Source organism: Streptopelia decaocto (assembly GCF_964273445.1).
Source record: "Streptopelia decaocto genome assembly, chromosome: 1".
Lineage (NCBI taxonomy): Eukaryota > Metazoa > Chordata > Aves > Columbiformes > Columbidae > Streptopelia > Streptopelia decaocto.
The window spans coordinates 65274629-65299098 of record NC_138663.1 but is presented as its reverse complement, the minus strand read 5'-3'; the positions used below and the strand labels follow the sequence as shown (position 1 = coordinate 65299098).

The 24470-nt window shown below is 40.0% G+C and overlaps 2 protein-coding genes across 2 annotated transcripts in view; one reads left to right on the top strand and one right to left on the bottom strand.

The window, feature by feature from the left end:
• DCP1B (decapping mRNA 1B) overlaps window positions 1–1874 on the bottom strand; it is a 45383-nt gene extending 43509 nt beyond the window's left edge. The window contains exons 1-2 of the mRNA XM_082049375.1: window positions 1699–1874; window positions 697–737 (exon numbers count right to left, since the gene is read on the bottom strand). Coding sequence (XP_081905501.1) covers window positions 697–737; window positions 1699–1851 — 194 coding nt within the window. The 5' untranslated portion in view covers window positions 1852–1874. The remainder of the gene's footprint in view (window positions 1–696; window positions 738–1698) is intronic.
• The window catches only part of CACNA1C (calcium voltage-gated channel subunit alpha1 C), a 490018-nt gene that overhangs the window by 13380 nt on the left and 452168 nt on the right, over window positions 1–24470 (top strand). The gene's annotated exons all lie outside the window — the stretch shown is intronic.

Genomic DNA, 24470 nt, shown 5'->3' with positions numbered 1-24470 from the left:
CAGATTCTCATTGTCATAAACGCTGAAGGAGAAAGTTTCTGTGCTGGTGACCCATCCCAGCAGCTACTGCAAAATCTGCTTACTGTATTATTTCCTGAGTTTAATAATAGTCACAGGGAAATCATGGCACACTAACTTGGAAACTCAAATAGAGGGAAGGCTGCACAACAAATCTATGGTACATGCTAGAAAAAATATGTACTCAATGCTCTGAAAAGCCACAACCAGAGCTGCTGCTAAAAGAAAGCATTAAAAACATCCAAAATGTTGGATGAGATATGCATGAAAAATTAATAATCAGAAACAAAGAGTATGAAAGTACCCTAAGTAGGGAACATAACACTTTGTAAGTTCTACCATTTGCTTACTTTAAGGAACACAATTATTTATTTCACTATTTGTTTTTTGTTCAGATATCTTTTAAACTGCAAATGCTACCTTCTGTTGAAAACAACAGAACAGATTTATATGGTTTACCCATATTGAGATTTAAATAACATTTGGAAGTCTTATCCAAATACAAGGTGATGCCTTCTTCCCAGCATTTTCTTCACTGCATTTGCCTCTGCCAATTTCAGTTTCTTTTCACCTTTGAACAAGGAGGAGCATTCCATTTCATTCAGCCATGCTCCATCCCAGCTAGCTTTTCCACATCCACAGGTTTCACCTGCAGACATTAAAACACTATGTCCTCACCTTGTGTAAACAAACAGTGTTCCCTCCACATCAGTCTTCTCCTGAAGAAAAGGAAAGTCAAGAAAGTTGTAATCAGGGCAGTGTTCTGCTAGCCATCAGTGAGACCCCTTTTATCTCTTGTTTTACCAATACCATTAGTCACACCTCTCTCACCTAAGCCATGAAATATAAAAATAACCTGGTGGCACAAGACCAGAGCAAGCACAGCTCACCGTACAGCTGACCCAAGTTTTATGACAAGATATGAAAAGGCTGAAGGCTCGACACCATGAGACTAAACACTGTGCTGGATTAACTCTCTGCTATGCCCAAGGGTGAAGCACAAGCCAGATTCAGGGAGAAGATTTTCCAAACAGCTCCTGCCCTCAGGGGCGACACACAGGATGGGTAAGGGGTTCTCCAAACACAGGCCCTAGGCCCCACCACTATAGCAAACCCAGAACCACCTGCAAATAGCCAGAATGTTAAATTACTGGAAGATTCCCCAGGTGAATTAATTTTAAAAATCTTTAATAGCCTTTTTAGCATTGGTAACTCCAATACGCTTTTGCATGTGTTTTAGTTATGCTATGGTTGTTCGGATAGCAGAGGAGGTCCCGAGGCCCAGGTCCTGGTTTACACCCTGGTCTCCTACAGCTCTGCCCAGCAGGACAAACTTTTACAGCCCTGCGCACCTTTCAGCACCCACTCGTGAGGCACCACAGGTCTTCTCATGCTCCCCACAGCAGCTGAGCCGGGCACAGCCCCTCGCCCAGCCTGGTGAGGGCACCCTCCTTGACCGAGGCGCAGGGCAGCCCCTCAGCAGGACCCTCACACCTCGGCCGTGGTTACGCCCCCTTCCCGCTGCCCTCCCTCACACGGGGGGGCGGGGCCTCCCCGCCCCCTTTCCCGACGCCACGCCTCCTTTCCCAACGCCACGCCCCCAGCTATGGGCAGGGCCGCCTCTCGCCCCGACCCCACCTCTCCCGTACGGAGGGTGCGGGGAGGGGCGGCCGCACGTACCCACTCGTTGGCGCGGTGCCCGAAGGTGTATAGCGCCACCTGGCTCGCCACGTCCACGATGCTGCTGATGTAGGGGTCGTGCTGCTGCAGCGCCGCCAGGCTGATGTCCAGCCCCTTGCCCAGCAAGGCGGCCCCGGACACCGCCGCCGCCATTTTGCCTCTCACAACAACACAGGGTTCCTAGTAGGCGCGACTAATCCAACACCGAGAGGAAGGGTGGCGGCTCCCACACCCCGCCCGCCCAGTCGGAGCGAGAGCGGGCGGGAGAGTCAGTGCCCAGCCACCGTAATCGAGCGCCGAGCGCGGCCGGCTCAGGATTGTTGCCGTTGGCGACGGGGCAAAGCCGCGGGGCGGCCTGGCAGGGCCAGGGAGACAGTGGGGTACAACAGGCATCGCAGCAGCTCCTCCGGCAGCGACCCGCCTGCGCTGGCTGTTTTTCCCTCCGTGCTGGCACCCTTTGTTTTCAAGCCTCTCCCTGTCACCGGGGAGGCCACTGACTGGCTTCCTTTCCAGAGTGGCAGCTGCCCGCCCAGGAGACAACATGGTTCCTGCGGCTGGAGGCCAGAGAGAACCAGCAAAACTCGGCGGGATGTGCCGAGCAGGGAGTCCTGTGCCCACACCACTTGTCCAGTAGCCTCAGTGGGAGAAAGTGTGGTGTGCACCGCACAGTGCAGAGAGCCCCGGCAGAGCAGGAAGCCACAGGCCAAGGTGGAGCTGAAGCCACTTTGGCTCAGGCTGGCGTAAACACAGGAGCACTTGAGTGCACTGGTCTGCCTGTGGAGGGAATGTGTGGCTGGGACTGCCCAGAGTTGGCGCGTCTGTAAGCACGTGTATCTCTAAGGACGTGTGTGCTTCATGTGCGCTCACGTGGGCACCAAGGCAATGGGTGCACGGCGCTCCAACAGGAAGAGAAGTTGGTTCGGAGCGATGAGTATACAGAACCTGCATTTGCTATCATACACTTGCAGACTTCTGCCTAGAACTTAAGGGAAAAAGAACACAAATACAAACTAAGCCATCATACAACCCTGCTGTGTGTGTGTGTATATATATATATATATATCTACACACAGACATGTGACAAGCAGCCGAAACACAAACAAGCATATTATGATATGGAGATACCCAAACAGCAGAGAAACAGATGGACAAGAGCATGAATTTAGTTACCATATTTTCCTGTCAGACACACATATTTATTATTAATCTATTGATATAAACAGTTTACAGCAAATACATGAGCTTTATGTGGCATGCAGATGACGTTAATACTTACTTACATTTGTAAGATTTGCTTAACTGAGTGGCCTGAACCACCTCCAAGAGCAAAATTTTTTTTACTTCATCACCTCAAGCTGATGTAGCAATTCTAGAAAGACCACCTTCTGTGTATGGAAGCAGTAGGGTGATATATGTTCTTGCAGAGAATGGGATTCCCTTGAAGAACAGAAGGCAGAGGTAATGGATGCTATCATCTTGTTGGTTTGCAATCAACATTTTTACAAGCTGGACATAGGGATGAAGGCTGCCATTTTGTTTTCTTGCTTTTCACTCTAGGTTAGATGGAGCCTGTGGGACAGAGTACGCAGTAGCATCTGCTCTGAGAGCAAATAGGCAAGCCCTGATGAAAAAGCTTCCACAGTGTGAAGTGGGGTTAGGAGAGAACTGAGAGAAAGCAAGGTGGGAATTCATAGTATTAAATGTAAGGACAGTGAGTCTTTTGAGTGGAGTTAGGAATGGGCGTGCTCTCAAGGCAGAAAGAGAATCTGTTCTTTGGGACTCGGGAGAGAACATGTAGGTTTCATTGTAGCCCAGAAGGCCGCTGAAAATTGTCTTGCTAAGAAGGACCTACAGTAGTGGGAGAGGAAACATCTGTACATACCCTTTGATTATAATATGTCTCTTTTTCTAAAGCCACCTTGTTTCAATTGGGGCTGTAATGAAACACAGCTTTACATTTAGAGGGGTTTAAGTGTTTTCGGTACTCTTGTGGTAGGAAAATGGCTCTAAGCAGTTCCATTGCAAAGCTCCAGCTGACTTACAGATCCTGTAACAGCAAGGAAGATATGTGGGTGCACGGAGAGCAAGGGAAACTGCTGTCCTTGGTCTGGAAATGACCAGAATATAATGGCAAAAAAAAGAGTAGTAAGTAGAAAAGTCATGTTGCTCAAATAGTGAACAGATGCATAAGCATTTTTTTTTTCTGATTAGTCCTCAGTTCTCAGTTTCAAGGCACACCTGAAAGCACTCCTCCTCATGTGCTGGAGTTTCACATTACCATCTCATCTCCAATTCTTTGGCAATTCTCCTGCTTACAAAAAGTCCCAACTTGTCACCAAGGCACAGAAGCTTCAAACTCTTGGAGTCCCACTCCTGGAGTTTCCTTTTTCAGATGCCTTTGCTCCCTCCAACAATAATGCCCACAAAAAGGTGCCCTGTTTCTTTCTTGCTGTTGTTGTTGGTTGTGGGTTTTTTTGGTGATGGTGGGAAGGGAGTATTGTGAAGTCCGATAAGGAAGAACGTGTTACAGAAACTATATTTCAAAGGCTATTCATTTGAACTGAAAACAGTTACTCATAACTGTTATTGGGCAGGAGAAAGCAGTATGCAGAATTCTGATGTATTGCAGCCCTGTTCCAACTGAAAAAAAAAAAAAAAAAGTTTGAAGCCCCTTTTGTTAGGTCAAGCCTTGCACGTTTCTTATGTTATAGAGACAGACTGACTAAGCGTATCTCCTGTGCCCTTCTCTTGACATAAGGAGATTGTAGTGTCCTGTTTCCTTGAGCTCTATGGGAGAAAACTCAACTGTCAGGTTAAATGCCTTGAAGTAGACTTGTCAAATTTTTTGCCTGGTTTTGGTGCCCTGTTTGTAGATTCTTCTGTAGAACTACCTGACTCCTGGACTACTGTGTCCCTTTCTAACATAACTGGACAGACGGTTCCCTAGGCCTGTGTTTTGAGTCAGCAAATATGTCAAGCTTCTGATCAGGCCTTTCGTATTTTCTTTTGCACTGTGAGGTAGCTTCTGATGGTTCCAGCTGTTTTGCTACATAAGTGGGATGTAATTGCTTTTTCCATTTAGCCTGAAGTAAAGGTACTTAAAAAGGCCATTAGTTCTGCCCTGCTGTATGAGATCACTTGATAGTAGACTAAAATTTTTCCCATGCAACAAGATCTTGTTAAAAGGAGAAACACTGTGAATTCTCACTGCATCTAAACAGTTAAAAGGACATTTTGGCAGAAATGTCACAGTTTTAAAAGGGTGATTCTTTAAACTGCTGTTATTTGCTTGCAGTCAGTAATCCAGTAGTCCATAATAACTATCAAATTGAGTTAGAGTGATTTTGCTGTTATTTGTTTATGAAACAAAGTAATTTTCTAGCTTCCAAAATGTTGTAATTTCATGAAGTATATAATTAGAATGTCACATTTTTGTCTTCCACCCACCTGGATACTATTCTGTTAAAAAAACCCCCACACCTATGCTCTTGACACAGAATAAAAGGGATTTTATGAAGACTGATTTAAGGCAAAATCCACACAGCATGACATTCCTAAGGTCTCCATTAATAATAAACATTAACATGGTTAGGCCAAACCTTTTCACAAGGATTGTTCACACAGATATTGTTTGCTTCACATTCAAGAATCTATGGCACTTGTAAAGATTAAGCTGTGCCTCTGACAGCAAATTATTGACACTGAGGATATAATTTTCTGTGACTACATTTGGTGGCACTGCTGGGCACATACAGCCCCTGTCTCAGGTTCTAGCTGTTCAGTCCTGCCGTTCTGGCACCTTGGTACTGTACAAGGGCATATGTGGCCACAGAGTGAGCCAGTCAGACTGGAGAGATGAACTGATTGAAAAACAAGTGTTCATACTGATGCTGAGATCACAGCCTCGACTGGCTGCTCTCCTGCCTGTTCACATTCAGGCCTTTCTCTAAGCAGCATTTTTTTTAAGAATCAGCAGGAATCACTTGAGAAAATGTGGTGTTGAGCACCTCATTTCCTTCACTTCCTCATCTCCAGCCCCTTTGGAGTTTTTGTTGCATGATAGTTGCCTTTTCCTTTTTATTCTTTCCCCAAGACTACCAAAATTTCTTCTCTAGTGGACCACTGCTGGCCCTGCTAGCAGAAAGGGTGCTTAGGCAGTATTAATAACCTCCTCTTACTCCATCCGGGGCCACGCAAATATCTTTGCATGGCACTTTCCAGCATGATGGCTTCACGGGGAACACTGAGTTGCTCTTGTGGAGCTGGGATGATCCCACAAGGCTTGGCTGCCCATGCTCCATGTATTTCTGGGGATATGCTCGCAATACAGCAGCGTGGTGCTTCTCACCACTTGGGAACCAGTGCCCCTGTGGTTTGTGCTGGAGGCTGGCTGCGTCCCTTCCCAGATGCTGTTGAAATGTATGCCCTTTTCAGACCACATTTATTACAGACTTTCAGTAGCTAGCTTTAGAGTCCTTTCCTCATGCTCAAAAGTTGAAATTGTTGTTTGTGCTGTTGGACTACTTCTTAACTCCAGTCCTAATGGTTAAAGCAATTTCAGTCTTTTTGTTCATAGTTTACTACTTGCTAAAGGTTCCTTAATGAATATAGGGTCAGACTGTATAGTTTAATCTGGCGCAGTTATTAAGAAAAATCTCTCACTGAGCTAAAACTTAATCTGGTTACTGTCATTACAATCCACAACAACTCCCCCTGCCTCCAAATAAGCCCCTGTGCATTAAATTATTTGCATGCTCTTGTGTGTCTATAGTGTTGCTCCCTGGTGAAGTTTATGAGACTGTTTTGAGATTTTCTGCAAATGTTAGTCCACACAGGAATAGCGTGCTTTGGTATTGTTGGCTTTGAAATTCTGATAATATACATACTGTGTATGGAATAATTATCTATAATTTACCATGATTTTCAGTTGAAGGTTGTTTTGATGGGATTTTGGGGGGAGCTTTTTTGTTTTGTTGTGTTTTTCTACATGTAAGAGCCTGGGTTTTTACCAAAAGACTGTTTATTTGTTTGACTTACATTTTGCTAAGTGATTCTGGTAGTAAGTAACTCTACACATTTTCTTTTGCTATAGACATGTTTGCAAAACACAGAGCTTTACCTGTTTTATAGGCCCAGCTTGTGCCAGTGGCCCAGCTGGAGGAGCAGTAAAGATCCCTACTATTGTTAGTTGAACTACAGGCTTTTTCTTTCTATCTTCCTATGTAGATATAATTCTTCTGGAGTGAAGAATTGTTTTTTATTTAACTGTAATCACTTCTCAGAGGGCATAATTTGACCTGAAAAAAATTGTAATACCAGGAAAAGACTATTTTAAAGGGAGAAAGGGAGAGGCTGTACCAATATAATTACATTGGATTATAGTGTTATACAGAAAAAAAAAAAAAAAAAATCTTATGTACACTTAATCAGTAAAAAAATCTGATTTTTGGTGTTTTAAGTGACTATATGATTTCCGTGTCTTAACTTTCAGTAGAGTAGAAATGAGAAAATGATAAACCTAAAAAATAATTTTCTATGTGGAATATTTTTTCCCAGTTTTACTAGTTGATATGATAAAAGGTGTTATCTTTGTTCATAAACTTTGCCTGACTTCTTTAACTATACACTTGTGATTACGATTCTGTCAGATCTCTTAATAAAATTCTAGATTACATCCTCCAGTCTCTCCCTAATGCTGATAACGTTCCAAACGTACATTGTTTATTTTCCTGCTCTAACAAAGAAAAAATACTGTCAAAACTTGTTGTTTTTTTCCACCTTCTTTATTTATTTAATGTAGCAGAAAACACTGACTTCCTTCAGTAATATTTCTCATAACATTTAACTTCACAAGTTCCTTTACTTTCAAGCCTATGCTACTTTAATTACAGTTTTAAAAAAAGAAGACTGGATTTTATTATGAGAAGGCAACCATTTTGGGCCAGTATTTGAGTTTTTTAGTAGTTTTGTTACCACAACTGTATGTGCTTATAATCAAGAAAATATTGTTGATAGCCATGACCTTATTGCCATTCTGATAAACTGCTATAAACTGATTTGGTCCATCAGCTTAAATCTTTACACAGTTCATTGGCTAGACAAACCACCAAAATGCTGATGAGGATAGCGCATTCCTGCTATTTCCCTATTTCCAGCAGGTTAATAAGATACAATAGTAGTTATATCTCACCTAAGTTATAATAATACCTTTACAACCACATCTTTCTGGTAATCACCATTTAATTTAGCAGAATGAAACACCTGTAGCTCTAAAAGAGTTATTTTCCAACTAGTTACAGAGAAGACGGCCTCATTGAATTAATTCCTAACATGAGAAGTTCCATTAGATAATTACGTAAAGTCAGGACCTCATTTTACACCTCACCTGGCATAGGAACTCTTGCTATATTGAGGAGATGGAGTCATCACAAAGGTGTGCTGGTGCTGCTGGGAAGAAGCTGGGAGCAAGGCTGGTGGAGGACTTGGGCTGAGTCTGGTCAGGTGCTGGGATGGGGTGCACAGAGACTTCTACCGGTGGTGTCAAAGTGTCTTTTTATGGAAATGAGTTCTATACATTCTTTTCTTCCAGTTAATTGACAAAGTAAGGACAAGTTCTGAATAACTGTTATACTTCTAGTTGTCACAGTGTTACTTTATGAGGAAAATTTGCATTTTTGCCGTCTCAACTAACAGAAGTATACTGGGTTTTTGTTTGCTTATTTTGTGGTTTCATTTGGTTGGTTGGATTTTGTGTTGTGTGTGTGCTTTAATGAAGAATGTTGCCATTTATTAAAGACTGATGAAGGATTTCATAGCTTTAGATGCAGCATAAGTGAATGAAGTTAGTGTTGTAATAGTACTGAATTCCTGAGAGCTGCAACAGATAAATTATGATATAAGGAAGAATCCTTAAAGTTAACAAGAAAGTAAAGTGGGGTGTCTGCCTCAAATATTCCCCCAATCTTTTTGTATTTTTGATAGCTGCTTATGAAAATTGCCATGGGGAAATTCTTGTGATGCTAAAGACTATTTTGTATCTGGTCTCACAGATGGTAAGAGCTTGTGAAAGTTCTCATAATTGTATCTTCTGTAATTAAAGTTAGGCTTAAAAGCTATTGTATGTGTCTTTGAATGTGAGGTCACTTCATATAATAGCATGGTCTTTTCATTTTGGTATAATGCTTTGGGTGAGCATTTTTATTTGTTGGTGACTTATTTGGCTAGCAGACGTCAATGAGGTACTTCTTTTAAAGTATACTTCCTTTCAAGCTGAAAATTATATTTTTTTCTCTTGTTATGCACCATGTTGCAATAAGGATACACAATTACCTCTATGCTTTAAAAGCAATTAGTTGCTTCTTCCTGAAATTTAAGAATGCTTCATTTTTATTTTATTTCTTTGTTTTGATTATTGTTTGTGTTGCTCTAAGGTTTGTCAGTATGGGAAGGAAGGCCTGCACAGAAAAAGGAGCTCGGATTTGTGTAACTGTACCAGAAGATAAAACAAAACATTTCAAGTGTTGCCCTTGGAAACAATGAATTCAGTCTGTCCCTGTTTTTTAGGAGGGATGGATTTGGGCAAAGGCACCTTCCAGCAGGCAACCAGTAGAAGATTTAAGCACTTTGAATGAGATTTTGAAGTGGAAACTAAAGGTATTAGCACCACAAACCTCCAGTGGGTATCTGAGTCTGGGTTTATTACACTTGTGTGAATTTGTTTCCCCTGGTGAATTCTGAGAGCTGTGAAGGCGTTTGGCAGTCCCTCTCCTACAATCTGATTTTGTCATTTTCTGGTGACACTGTGCTATGTCTTCTGTCAGATTAAATTTACAGGCTTATTACCTTGCTTGACAGAAACATGAACTATGTGGACTTTTCAAAGGAAAACTTTCATGAGCAGTAACAGGATGAAGTTTCTTTCTTCCTTTTACTTTTCCTGCCTGCTTGCCCATATCTGTTAATTTTATTATCATCCTAAATTAATCTTATAATCTTCAGATGAAGGTGCTTTGTGATCTACAGTGAAATTGCTGTGTCATTTAAGCAGTAGTAAACTTAACAACACTGTGTAAACCTAAACCAGATTCAGGATATTTTTGTTAAGTGCTTCTGGTACTCTTGACTTGATACTCAGCTTCAAGGGGAGATCTTTCTGAAACAGTTTTACATGGCTTCTGAAGGAGTGCAGTTATTAATAGATCAGATAATACATTGTATTTCATGGTGCTCTCAGAATCACAGAAAGGTTAAGGTTGGAAGGGACCTCTGGAGGTCATGTTGTCCAACTCCCGCAAGCAGGGCCACCTAGAACAGGTTGCCCAGGACCTCCAGTGCTCCAATGAGGGAGACACCTCAACCTCCAGTGCTTGGTCACCCTCACAGTTAAAACAAAATAAAACACAAAAAAACCCACAAAACCAAAACCAGCCAAATGAAACCAGACAACCAAACCCACAAACAGACAAAAAACCTCAGTGTTTCTTGATGTTCAGTGGGAACCTCCAGTGTTTCAGTTTGTGCCTGTTACCACTTGTTCTGTCACTGGACACCACTGAAAAGAGCCTGGCTTTGCACTCTCCATTCCAGTATTTATATATATTGATAAGATCCCTCCTGAGCCTTCTCCAGCCTGAACAGTCCCAGCTCTTTCAGCCTTATCTCATGGAAGAGATGCTTCAGTCCCTTAATCATCTTTCTGGCCTTTTGCTGGATTGTCTCCAGTACACCCATGGTTCTCTTGTTCTCCAGGTGTGGCCATGCTGAGCAGGGGGGAAGGATCACCTCCCTTGACCTGCTGGCAATACTTTGCTTAGTGCAGCCCAAGATACCATTCAGCATCTTTGCAGCAAGGGCACATTGCTGACTTATGTTCAACTTGGTGTGTACCAGGACTCTCAGGTCCCTTTTCGCAAAGCTGCTTTCCAGCTGGGTGGGCCCCAGCATATATTGGTGTATGGGGTTGTTGTTCCCCAGGTGCAGGACTTTGCACTTGTTTTGTTGAACTTTGTGAAGTTCTTATTGTCCCGTTTCTCTAGCCTGTTGAGGCCTACTTTGTGTCATTTGCAAACTTGCTGAGGATGCACTCTCTTAAACAGGAGCTCAACATCTTAAACAATGCCATTAGTCCTTATTCTAATAAATATGTTGGTGTGGTTTGTTGTGTTTGGTGTTGGTTTGTTTTTGTTGTTTTTTTCTGATGCAAGAACCAGCATGTTTCATTTTATCTCTAACTTAAAAAGAAAGGGTATGGGGTGTGGAAAAAATGCGTGAAACAACTTGGAGTATTGGAATGTAAAGGAGAGATAAGGATTGGAAAAGAAGTAGTTATAGTATTGTATTGTTGTTGATATAAGACATTAGCATACAGACTGGGGAAGCAGGATGCACGTGGAGTCACAGCTGATGATATGAGGGGACAGAAGAACAGGATGGAGCACAGGAGGCAAAGCTGATGTGGGACAAGGCTTGCCATGATGGAGTGGAAGGCAGGATTAGGATGGGGGCAAAACTGAAGGAAGCTTGTGGCCAGAATGAGACATCTGCTGAATAAAATGAAATGGAAAGGACAGAGTTGTGTAGATCTTGGGGCAGAAAAATTCAGGTAGATTTTATAACTGGAAGGAGAGTTAAGAGGCGTGTTTTGAGGTTTTGATGGAATGAAATGCTGAGCACAAGGATGGGTAAACAGTGCGCTGTCATTACTGGAAACTGCCCTTCTGCCATGACCATTTTTTAGGTCACTTTAATCACTGCTTGTGACATGACCTAGTTGGAAGTGGTTGCTGTTACAGAACAGAACGTATGGAGAGTCTCTTCTCATGCAGCGCTGAGCAATTAGGAACCAGATACAGCATCACGTACGTTTTCTGTCTCTTTGTCTCTGAGTAGTTCCTGAGGGAGACAGAAAAACAGGCATTTTATCTGCCTGCTTGAGAAAGAAAAGGACATAGACTTGAGGGTTGTAGGAGAAGTTAGTTGAAAATCAAGAGAAATGTTGTAATGATTGAGGGAAAAATTATTAAAGGATAAAGCCGTCTAGAAAGCATCTCTGTTTTCTCTATGCTTGGCAACAGTTACCACAAGATGTAAAATCCTCCTGTACCATTCTGAGATGATATAGTCTAACATTTTCAAATGGTTTAATATCATTAATTCCAACTGATAAATAGCAGTTACATTTTATCCTAAAAGTAACTGTATGTCAATAGAGACTACTGTTTGAAATGTGGTTTAGGATATAGAGGGAGGAAAAGGCGTAGGGTACTATTTTTAACATTCTATCTTGGATGTTGCTGTGTGTAAAAAAATTATGTAAACCAAGCTGTTTTATCTGAGCTTTAGGTAGTATATGTATGTGTGTTTGTATACAAAAAACCCAAACAAACAAAAAAACCCTCACACCACAAAAACCCAAAAATCAAACCCCAAACCAACACAGACCTGAAAGGGGAGATGGGGTCATTTTACTTGTCACTGAAAATTTCAAGCAATGAAATGATGTAAAGCATTTCTGAAGTTTGATTTCCTCTAGCATTTTGTTATCTGCATTAGCTCTATTAATGATGACTCCATTTTCATTCTGTGTAAGTGAATAAGATGGCTTAGCTTATGGGTTTTTCCTTTCCCATGGCAAATCTGTCTTGCTCTAGAAGAGCATTTTAACTATGTTAAGTTTGTATTTTCATTGATTCTCAAGTGTCCTGTGGTACTGCGGAATATGATCTTTGTTCTGTGAATGAGAATACTGTACTTAAAGTGCTAAAGTAACAGAAAAAATATCCCAAATTTCCTTTTTCCAAAAATGTGACTCTAAGCAGATCTTTGACTTGAAGCAAAAGTAGTGGCAACAGGAATGGAGGTTCCACAGCATTTCTGGGCAACCTATTCCAGTGTTTTACCACCTTCATCATGAAAACAATTAATATTTTCCTTATGTCTAATTGGAATTTCCTCCTTTGTGACTTTTCTGCTGCCTCTCGTCCTTTCACTATGTACCTCTGGCAAGAGGCTGGCACCAACTTCTCTGTAGCCTTCCCCTGAATACCTGAAGACAGCAACAAGTTCTACCTTAATAATCTCCAGGCTTAACAAGCCCAGTTCTCTCAGCCTGTCCTCACAGTTCATGAGCTTCACCCCCCTAATTTTCTTAGAGGCTCTGGACTTCCTTCAGTATACCAATATCTAGTACTGGGTAGCCCAAAACTAGACATGGTATTCTAATTATGGTCTCACAGAATGACTTCCCTGTGACCTACTGGCAACATTCTTGCTAATTAAGTCCAGGATGTGGTTGGCTTTCTTCACAGCCGGGGCGTGTTACTTCCTCATGTTCAGCTTATTGTCTACCAGGTCATCTGGTCCTTTTCTGTAAAGCTGCTTCTTGGCCTCTACTTATGTATATGGGGTTATTTTAACCCAGGTGCAGGATTTTGCACATGCCATTGTTGAACTTCATGTGGTCCCTGTCAGGCCATTTCTCCAACCTGATGAAGTGTTTCTGGATAGCAGCCCTGCCTTCCAGCATCCCCCCAATTTGGTATCATCCACAAGCTAGTTGAGTGTGCACTCCCTCTGGAAATCAAGATTGTTAATAGAAGTGTTACACAATACTGGCCCCAGTTTCAATACCTGAGGGACATATGCCGCTAGTAGCTAGCCACCAGTAGGGCTTTACACTGCTGATCAGAACCCTTTGAATATGCCAGTCTGGGGAAATTTTTATCCTTCTTAGTTATCCAGTCCGTATCTCTACAATTTAGCTACAAAATATTATGGCATACTGTCAAAGGCCTTGCTAAAGTCAAGGCAAGTGACATCCATTACTTTCCCCTTTTCCACAGAGCCAGTCTTCTCACCGTGGAAGGCAGTCAGGCTGGTCTGGCATTGTTTGCCTTTGGTAAATCCAGTCTGGCTGTTCCTTTTTTGTCCTTTGTGTGCCTGAATGTGGCTTCTGGGATGACTTATTCCATAATCTTCCCCGGGACTGAAGTTAGGTTGACTGTGCTACAGTTACCTGGGTCCTCCTTCTTGGAAATGGATCAAAAACCTCCACTGATAGTCATGACCTTTCAAAAATGAGTGGCCTTGCAGTGACATTGGACACCTTTCTCCACACCTTCAGATACAGTTTGTGTCATTCCAAGGATCTGTGTACGTCCAACTGGCTTAAGTGCTCCACTCCCACAGACTGCAACTGGGCTCAGAGACCTGGAAGGCCTGAAGACAAACCTTACTAGGAGGAAAAAAAGCCCCAACAAAAATGTGAAGTAAACCAGGCATTGAGTACCCGAGCCTTATCCATGTCCTTTGTCACTAGTTTCCCTGCCAGACTGAGCTGTGGGTCCACATTCGTCTCAGCCTTTTCTTTGCTGCCAATGTGCTTACAGAAGACCTTCTTGCCTTTTGCATCTTCCACTATTTCCAACTCCCTCTGAGCTTTGTTTTTCCTGACTCTATCCCTGCATTCATGGGCCATGTCTGTGTATTCCTCCTGGGTACCTGGTTGCTGCTTCCACCCTCTACATACTTCCTTGTTCACATTTGAGCTCAGATGGGAGTTCCCTGTTCATCAATGGGAGTTTTCTGCCATGCTTGCTTCACTCCTACCTATCAGAATGGCTGTTCCTGTGCACTGAAAAGGGGGTCCCTGAGGACCAACCACCTGTCCTGGGCCACTTTGCCCTGCAAGGCAGTCTTCTGTGAGATCCCACACAGCACATTCCTAAACAAGCTGAAATATAAAGTCCAGACTTGTGATTCAAATATTTCCCTTGTTCGCTTTTTTCAGGATGTTGAACTGTAGAATATCACGTTTGCTGCAACCTAGGCAGAACCTTGACCTTCACATTACCCAGTTCTTCATCGTTTTTCATGAGTAGCATGTTGAATGCCTCTCCTAGTCATCTTGCTGAAAATCTGCATCAAGCAGTTGTCATCAACATCTTAACATGATTATTCATGAGCAAGATTTGATTTCATGAAATGTCTAGTTCAGAATTACAGAGTTTGAGTAAGTTTCCAAAACTACTGGGTGATTATCCAGACAGAACCATTTAAAGCTCTCCCATTCCTTATATTAATAGGAGCCACAATATTCCCATGCTGACCATGAGGGGAAAAATCAATATCAGCAAACGCACATTCATATTGATTTATCTTCCCTTTTGGTTTTCTAATTTAGTAAAGGCTGCTAATGCAACGTTACATAAAGATTCTCAGGAGAGTAAAAAGGCTAATGAGATCAGGTATCACTGTTTGTTCTCTGGAAGTGAACTGACTTTACTGTGTGCAGTCAACTGTTGAGTTGCCCAGTACAGGAAGGCCAAGGCATACTTTTGAGCCATGTATCAGAGGGACTAAAAGGAGCCATCAAGATGACTCTTTGGGATGCAGGCCTAGCATGCTGTTAGGATATGAACATTAGAGAAGAGAGGTCCAAGGAACAAAATACTAAGCATTTTTTTCCCTAGAAGTATTCCAAGAAATGTGCATGTATTTGAATGTCCTACTATACGTATCTGTTCAGCTTATGCTGGTAACCTTTGTCAGACTAGATTAGAAAAGGGGTTTCTGGTCATGTGCAAGTTCTTATGCAAGTATTTGATTTTTAAGGTATTATTTCATGTGCTGTATGAATAAAAAGGAATGCATAATGAAAATGATCAGTTTGCTTCACTTACTCATTCTAAACAAAGGGTAGCAAATATAGGCAGGGATGTTTTTATTATTTGAAAACTGAAGTTCCTGACTGTCCAGAACACAAAAAAATTGCCTCATGGGAAAATAAGTCAACTATATACATACATATTATATAATATTTAGAGATTAAATTATGACATGACATAGTGCAAGCCATTGTGTGTTTGAAATGATCTAAAGCTTCAGAAGCAAAACTTGTTCATTTCACAATGTGTACTTAACATAGCCATATCAATCTTTTATCACTGTTTCTTGTACTGAATAGTAAATCTCAAGATATTCAACCTTAGAATTAAAATACATACTACTTCTTATGTTTCAAACATGAAAGTGCAACGTTATTGAAATCAGAACAGCATTATCTGTGTTCTTACTGTACATCATCTCTATGCACGGATTCATGATTGGAAGTATTATTTCCTTCATTCCACATAGTTGGGTAGCTTTTCCCCTGTTTTTGAGGATAGGACATTCATAAGGGCACTGTCAAAAAGTAGGACATTTCCTTATCCTACCAAAGGACAAGGAATACAGCAGATTACTGAAAAGTAACACTGAATAATTAGGTCACCGAAGGCCCAGGCTCATAGAGGTATTTAGTGTCACAGAAGAACAGCTGATAATCCGCAGCTAAAAAAACATATTTTCAGGATGATTGTAAAAGTTGAGTTCTGTCTCCCAAGCCCCAAATTCCTAATATTTTCAACTTCTAATAAATTTGGCCATCAAGGCATTCTACTAGAGATATAAATACAAGAAGAGTATTTGTCCCACTATAATTGATGGAAAATGAATTTTCACTAGTCACTTTCATTGGACCATCAACAAGTTATTGCTTATGAAGAAGGATTACATCTTGCTTTGGAGAACAAATGATAAGGTCGTTAACTCCAATGGCCATGACATAGCTTAAAATTAACTGTGTTCAGACTGCTCTTTCCCAGTTGTCCATCAGCAAAGACTGTGACTTCTGCCTGGAGCTACAATAACACTAGTTTGGTTCAGTATAGAGATGTCAGTTTTTTGTGTCTCCCTGCTGCTGTCTTTTCCTGTGAAATGTGGAGAATAGAGTCTTTGGGAAGAGGAACACAGAGCATGGAGAAGAAAGATCTATTTGATTCTTAGTGTTACAAGAGGCTAAAGATCTTGAGGGTATACCTAGGCAGAGATACAACTAGAAGTTGGCAAGGAGATGTCAAGTGTCCCTCTCAATTTTTGCAAGTTTCAGTAATAAATTACTCTGCATTACAAATCTGCTCTTCCCCCCTCCCCTCCAGCTGGGAACACACTGGCTTCCACAGTGACTCACAGATGGAGGGGAAAGATGGGAAGATGTCAGTAAAAACATCCTTACTAACTGTATGTGGGGGCTGGGAAGAGTGGAGGACATGACAGTTTGGCTAAATCAAGATATGTCTTGAAACAAATATTAAGGAACAAATTGTCTTTGTGGTACTTTAAATGCTATCTGAACCCAGGAAGCTAAGTAGGGATAAGAATGAAAAATTAAGAAGAAAGTATGCAGAAGATGCAATGCATACGTTAAATAGTGCAAAGTATTGAAGAAACAAAAGTAAAATATGTTATGTTGCATGGTTTGGTTTTGTTTTTTGTTTTTTTTTTTTTTTTTTTTGAGGCAGAGAGGGAGAGGCAGCAGGTACATCTCTTTAATTCAAATGTATTATATTTTAAGTTATAGTCTGTCTTATCTTTTAGAACTTGAACAGTTTTCATGTGTTTAGTAAGCTACTGAATAAGAGAAAGTAATAACAAAGGTCTTGAGTAATTCAGAGGTCATTGATCTCTCTCTGATTATTCAACATTCATTTTCACTTGGATATGAAGGATGACAACACTCTCTTCCTCAGTGTTTTGTTATTATGAGAGTAAATGACTCAGGAGCACCTTCTTTATGTACCACTTGTAGTAACTTCCATGTATTGGCCCTTCATAGGCTGACATTTTACTCAGCAAGTTCATGATTACCCACTAGTTTCTCCCCCACCACGTAACCCATGGCTCACTTCACTTGGTGGGTGTTTTTTCCTTTCAGAGCTGAAGACAGTTTATTTAGAGAGGGGAGTGCAGAGTGCTTTTTGCTTTGTCAATATTCTGTGACACAGATAGCTGCAGGTAAGTGGTACCCTCAGTTCCTCCTGGAATCCCTTCTTACATTCAGAAGAAACAAGGTGGTGGAAAACGTCTTTGCTCCCACCCTGCTGCATGTGGGTGTTCTGGTGGGAGATGATAATTCAATTGGTGACGCATTCATGATGTGTGTTGTAGTTTTTTCAGGTCCAGCTCTGCCAGATGTGAAGACCATAACAGGCTAAAGGCATTATTTTACTTTTGTTTACAAAGAGCTGAATTTGGCTCTGGAATTAGTTCTAATTGTTTAAAGTTACAAAAGCAACTTTTTTTCTTTCTTTTAACCCTATACAAAGGAGAGGGCTGCCAGTGTTGCAAAATAATTGAGTCAGAGCCTGTTGCAATCAGAAGATGATTAGTTTCTTGTGTTTATGTGTGTTCTGATGTGAATTAAACCAATCTATTATGTCTGTTTTGTGTTCCTCGGGATGCACTATTTTTATGTGGAACTTGCAAAAGCAGACACAGTTCACTGATATTTATTAGTGACCTTGTCCTCTGAATTATGGACAGTCTGCTTTGAACATGGGGAAACGCTACTAGCAGTCATTATGTGGATGTTCGGGTTTTTTGTAGTTGTTTAACCTCTCCAAGGCCCTGCTGCAGTTCTAGATGTAAAAAAAAAAAAAAGAGAGAAACTGAATTATGGGTGTTTAAAGCTGAAATATTTATAGACACAGTTTTTATTTAAAAATAGCATTTGTGCCTAAGACGATCAGATGTACTAGTTCAGTATGAAAAACAAAACCAGATTTTAGTTGATATTATTAATAGAAATCGCATGAAATTTGGTAATGTAATTTAGCTGAAAATATTTTCTTTGAGTCTAGGTTTTGGAGTGGTTTTGTGTTACTAAATTTTATAAAGGAAAAAGAAAATAATATTCTGTATTTTTTATGGTTAGAGGTTTCAAAAACAAATAGTCAAACTACTGTTTATTTAAGAAGAGAATATACTAATTATCAGAGCATACACTGTAGAAATTAGATATTTCAAATTAAAACAGAGGCAAGGATATTAGAAACATAATTTTACTTGCTATGGGAAGATGGGATTCCCATCTATCACCAACAAGGTGTTATCAATTAAGATGGAAATGTGTTCTAGAAATATATTAAAATTAAAATTTCCCTTAATTGCCTGTGAGAGCAGCTTACATGGACATTCAAAATCCATCCTTATTAAAAACAAAAAGCAACAATAACTGGAATCCTGAAGTCATTATTGATTTGAAGTCACTATTTATGTTGATTAACATTTTATCTGAATGAAGTCAAGTACTGCAGGATGTGGACCAATTGATTTTAAGGTAGCAGCAATCATTAGTGCTCAGTATCAAAACTGTATCCAAATTTGGGTCATTAGGAAATGCTTCCTGATTTGAGAAATCATATACTGATGGGATTGAAAGTGTAAAAATGTATTGTGTTTCTCTTCTAAGGCTCAGGTGAAGAACGTAACATACAGTGGTGTTATTCAGCTCAATGAAAGAAACTCTTCCATGTTCTTTGTAAAACGCTAAATTGTGACAGTAAAGTAAATGCCTATTGTGAGTTACTGCTTTGACTTTTTAAATACTATCTTGGAGCACACTGAGCGGGAAGAGAGGTACCCTCGGAGCAATGATCCATGACTCCAAATAAAAAATGTAAATGTTAATGCGTTTTGAAGATGGGTTTTGCTCCACTTTCTTCAATATTTGAAAATATTCCCAGTGCTGTAACAACTCTCTTAATAAAAATTTGAAGAAAAAAGTCTGTGTAAAACTGTGGGTACCACCTATAAAAAACCAAAGCCTGTCTGAAAAAAGAGAAATTCCTGCTTCATGTTTCTTTAGAATGACAGATCTCCTTGGCTTTGCAGCCTTCTCCCCCAAAACAGCGTGAAGCAGCACTCTTGATTAGTCAAGAGAAGGCAGTGTGCAACCATTAATATTAACTGTATCACATCACACCATCTGGCTCCACCAGCTTGGAAATGATGGCCTGTATTCTTTAGTCATGGCTGACAGGAAACAACAAATTAATTGGAAGTACAATTGTGATTTACCTTTTACCCCTTACTCTTCACTCCCCATGGTCTACCACTCATTTTGCCTTTCAAAGACATAATACTTCTAACTGTATTGGTTTATCTGTTAAGAAGAGAATATTTATTATATACTAGAGCACTAAGTATATAAAGAAAACCAAAAAGTAGGTGTAAGATGGTGGAAAAGTTAAGTTTCCTTTTAAAAAGCACACAAGATTTGTTTATTTTCTTTAAACTACAGAGTTGAAGGAATATACTCTTCTGCAAGGGTCCATTTAACGTTTATTCTCAGAGGTATTTAGGAACAGGGAGAGGAATGTTAGCATGTAAGAATACTGCTAGGCAGACATCTACTCACCTTTTATTTCCTAACACATAGTTGACCTGATACCCTTGCTTTATTTGAAAATACATTTGATCTTACTTCCATAAGTTTGGTTTTGTTGCAGGTAAAGTTTCTAAGATCCTTGCAATTTAGTCTAGTTCAATCTGAGCATAAAGAACAAGAACTTATTCACTGTCTTCATAGATCTCTAAAGCTAAATTGGCCCATGCTTTTCAATGCTTTAAAGAGTTTAAAATGCTATATAAGCACTATAACTTGGTTCTCTCTAGTGTAGCCCAGCTTTTAATTGCTCTGCTTGCCATATTACCTGGAATTCAATTCTTGCAAAATAAGTAAAGTCAGTCATAGTTATTAATCGGATGAGACTTCAAGTAGAGTTTAGAGTGACACCAGATGTAGTGAAGCTTGTGAGCAGATTGCATTTTTCTCCTGAAATAAGTACTAAGCCAACAAAACTATATGCTTTGGGTTTCACTGTGCTGTCTAATATGTTGCCTTTCTGTAACTGTAACATATATCTGATAGCTCAAGAATTTATGGTCATTATAGATGTCTCTAAACCTTTTTGTAAAGTTTAGAGGACCAAGCTAATTTCCTGTTTTTACAATTATATTCTGACCAAATTCTTACAATAGCTAAATAATTTCACATGGCATTTTTCATTTCCAGTCTTGAAGTACGGTGCGGTCTTAATCCAAAGTGAAGCTTTAACTCAAATGTCAATTCTATCTTTGTGACTAGTAGAATTATTTTTAAACAATTTTTGTGTGCTCTGAAGTTTTTTGGATGCAAGGCACTCTGAATATCATCAGTGACTGTATTTGCTGCTGCAGACTATGGGAGCTTCATCTCAAGGACTGAGAAACTTAGAACACAGGGAGTCATGAGTATGTTCTCAACTGGTGCCAGAACATCAGCTCAAGCTGATTGCTCCTTTGTGTCATTCTTAGGGCAAGAGTGTGATTCATCACTTCCATTTTGCTGAATACTGAGGTGCAGATGCATCTTTATGGGTTAGATTTTACTTACATTGAAGACTAAATGGCATCCTGATCTCATTTGTAATAATGTAAGTTGGGAGTAATCTGGTAAAACCAATTGACCTACATCAGAATAATTCTTGTGTGAGATCTTGTCAGATTCAACAGCTTCACTGGAAATAGGTTTGATCTTAGCAAATACATATATTTAGTGCCCTTGAAAAGTATGTGGATTTCTCATGCACTGGGGAGCATGTCGGGATTATGATTGTCATTTACCAGTAGAATGTTTGTAAAATAAATTCACTGAACATGTTTAAGCCGTGTGCTTTCCTGTATGAAAGTTCAAGCATGATGTAGCTTTCAATGAATGGTTAGACTTGACCACCAGCCCGCTTCCATTTTGACAATAATACCATCTGCCATTCTTTCATCATGTGCTTGTTCCTCTATCTTTGTAACTCTCTTGATGACTACATTGTTTTGATATGCTAGGCCAGTTAAGCTGCAAAAAAAATCTAGTTTAAAAATAGCTGTATGATTTTAAAATTATTTTAAAACTGGAGGAGCACAGAAGAAAAATTGTTTATATATGATTATGGATCTATTTCTGTAGTTCTATTTCTGGTAAACTGAAGATATCTGGTACACTATAGTAGCACAAAAATGAAGATTTATATAAGTATAGGTACAGAGTCATTTTGGGCTGTGGTCAGGGTGATCTTACTGGCATGTCTTTGGGTCACAGGGCCAAGCAGGGGTTTGTTTTTTGTTTGGCTGGGATTTTTGTTATTATTTTTTTCTCTGTAGCATTCTTCTATCAACCAATTTTATTTTGAGAACAGAATTTCCTTGCTAGTTTCTTCCTCCTTCAACTAATTGCTGTCTTTCACTTCTAGACATCAGTTAGGCTGCAAAACAGCAGTACAGTAATGTACAGCTAAATAGAGATATTCAAAATGTGAAAACTGTCAGTCCATCCCCTGGGCACAAGTCTGTGCCTATTCATGTTAGAACAACAGTCACATGTCTTATTAAATCAGGTACTCTTTGTGCAGCCCATGTACTGTGGATTTGCTCTACTATATACTGCATGAGCTCCACTGTTGTGCTTGTGCTGATAAGAGTTCTTTCCTCAGGCTGCAGTGAAAACCAGCAGCCCCTGTTGTGCATGGCAGCAATTGCCATAAACACCACAGACTTGAATGGAAGAGAAATGGATTCAGAGGGTTGTAATAGTCCCGTATAATTTAAATATTCATTTTCTAAATTCTTAAACTCTACCAACCTGGAACTTGCAGGCTACACTTTCCCTTTGGGACTGACAGGCAGCACTGACCAGTAGAAAGCTCAGAATGTCGATACCTCCATTTTTCTCTCTTCCTCCAAAGTTCAAGCTGTATTTCTTCAAGAGATGGCAGCAGATGATACAGTAATTTTAAAAATCATAGACTCTCCTATGAGACTGAAGAAGGGAAAAATATCAGTTACTCAGTTAAATAAAAGAATGATCAAGCCTTTTACATTATGCTGATACAGATGGAACTGAGTAAGATTTTGAACCTCTTGTTTTCCTTTGATGCAAGAGAAGTACCCTCCACACTAAAGGAAGATGGTAAAGTACAGGTGAAAGTGAATGAACAGGTTTTTTTCATCTGTTCTTGTTTCACAATTGCAGAATATCGATACACATTTTATACTGATTACAATAAAAGACACACCAGCAAAGTCTCATAAAAATTTTGGCATTTTACCACTTTCAGTCTTAGAAACAGAACAGCTAATGTTGGTTGGAAGGGACCTCAGGAGGTCACCTACTCCAGCCTCCTGCTTGAAGCAGGGACAAGATTGCTTAGGGTTCCGTCCAGCTGGCTTTGAAAACCTCCAGGAGATGTCCTTCTGAGAAATCTGGTCCAGTGCTTGACAGCTCTCAGGGTGAAGAAAGTTTTCTTTATGTCAAGTTCAAGTTTCTTTATGTCTTATGTCAAGTTGGACCATCCTGTATTTTAGTTGATGACCATTGTCACTTGTCACTTGAATCTGTTGTAAAGAGCCTGGCTTTGTTTTGCTCTGTAAGTCTAAAAGAAGAAACTAAGGAACTGGATAGAGAGACTTCTTCGGGGATTTAGTTGTTAAGGAGCGAGATCTGAAGTATTCATCTTGCTTTCACTCTTCTGAAGTCAGAAGACTCAAACTGTCTCATGGAAACATAAGTAAATGAGCTATAAAGAACGTCTCCTGAAGAGACGATCAGAGAACAAAGTGGGAAGTGTGTCCTCTTCTGTTCTCTTTACAGCCTGTGTAACATTGGGTCAGACCTTTATTCTGTTTTTCCCAATTTGTAAGATTACTTATGATAAATATTATTATAATTTATCAGTTTATTGGTTTAATGTCCAAAATTCTGGATCAAGATAAAGGCCTGAGTTCTTTACAACTCCTGTTTTGTTTGGTTTTTTCTGGTTTAAGAAAACAATGCAGAAAGGTGAGGAGGACAGGACAGGAAGGAGGGATAATGGCAAGGAATGAAATTATGCAATTGCACATGCTTGCTGTTTGTGTAATTGACATGAGCTTTCAATTCTCTTTTGATTTCATTTTTTCTTATGAAAAAATGAGTAGTTTTTCTTCCCACAGTGGAAAAGAGGAAATTAAATAAAGACTGAAATATTCCATGTTTCTCTGAAAAAGGGTGAGTTATGAATAACTGCTCAAGCAGCCTTAGCTGGTGATGCAACCTATTCTGAAACCTACCTATTTTGTTACTTTTCAGAAGACTGTAATATTGATTAGCTGTGAGAAGGCAACAAGTTTTTCCCTCAGTGTAAAATTATTACTATTTTAAGGTCCAGCAAAAGGTGGTCCTTCTCTAGTTCCTGGTTACTGTCTCACCCTAAATCGAAGAGGATCAAAGCTTACTTCTTGTAATGCATTTATTTTAGATAAAACTACTTTTTCCTTTTTTCTACTTCTGGTGTGAGTGTTAGGATCTTAGCATGGTTATTCTTGGTCTCATGGAGTTCTTGAGAGGCAACTCTTATAAACTAGTGTGCACATTGATGGCATTATCAAATAACTGAACTCAACTATTTATGTTAAGGAAATACAAGTATTTCCTTCAGAACATGTGGAACTAGTGAGTATGGATTTTAGAGTTGTTTATTTGTTTCATTTTTCTTGTCTGCATGTTTAAGCAAAGATGGGAAGAAATGAAAGGGGAGACATAAATAAACTGTTGTGACTGAATGCTGGAGGGGTAGTTTAAATAACAGTATAATATTTTTCTTAGTTTCTAAAGCTACAGATTTTTTTTGAGAAACTGCAAACATAATGAACATTTCTTACACTGTGTTGATTCAAAACCTACCCTGCTGTATTATCCCCCAAATCAAATAGTGCTCTCAGCTTCACTGCCTGTCACTTCACCTATTTTACTGCTTCTGTTCCACCAAGGTTCCATGGCAGCTAAGGAAGCTTTGGAGGGCACATATTCAGGAAACCACCCATTACATATTGCTGCAAGTATTTGGAATATTCTGCAGCAGCTGTAGAGTTCACAAACAGTGACA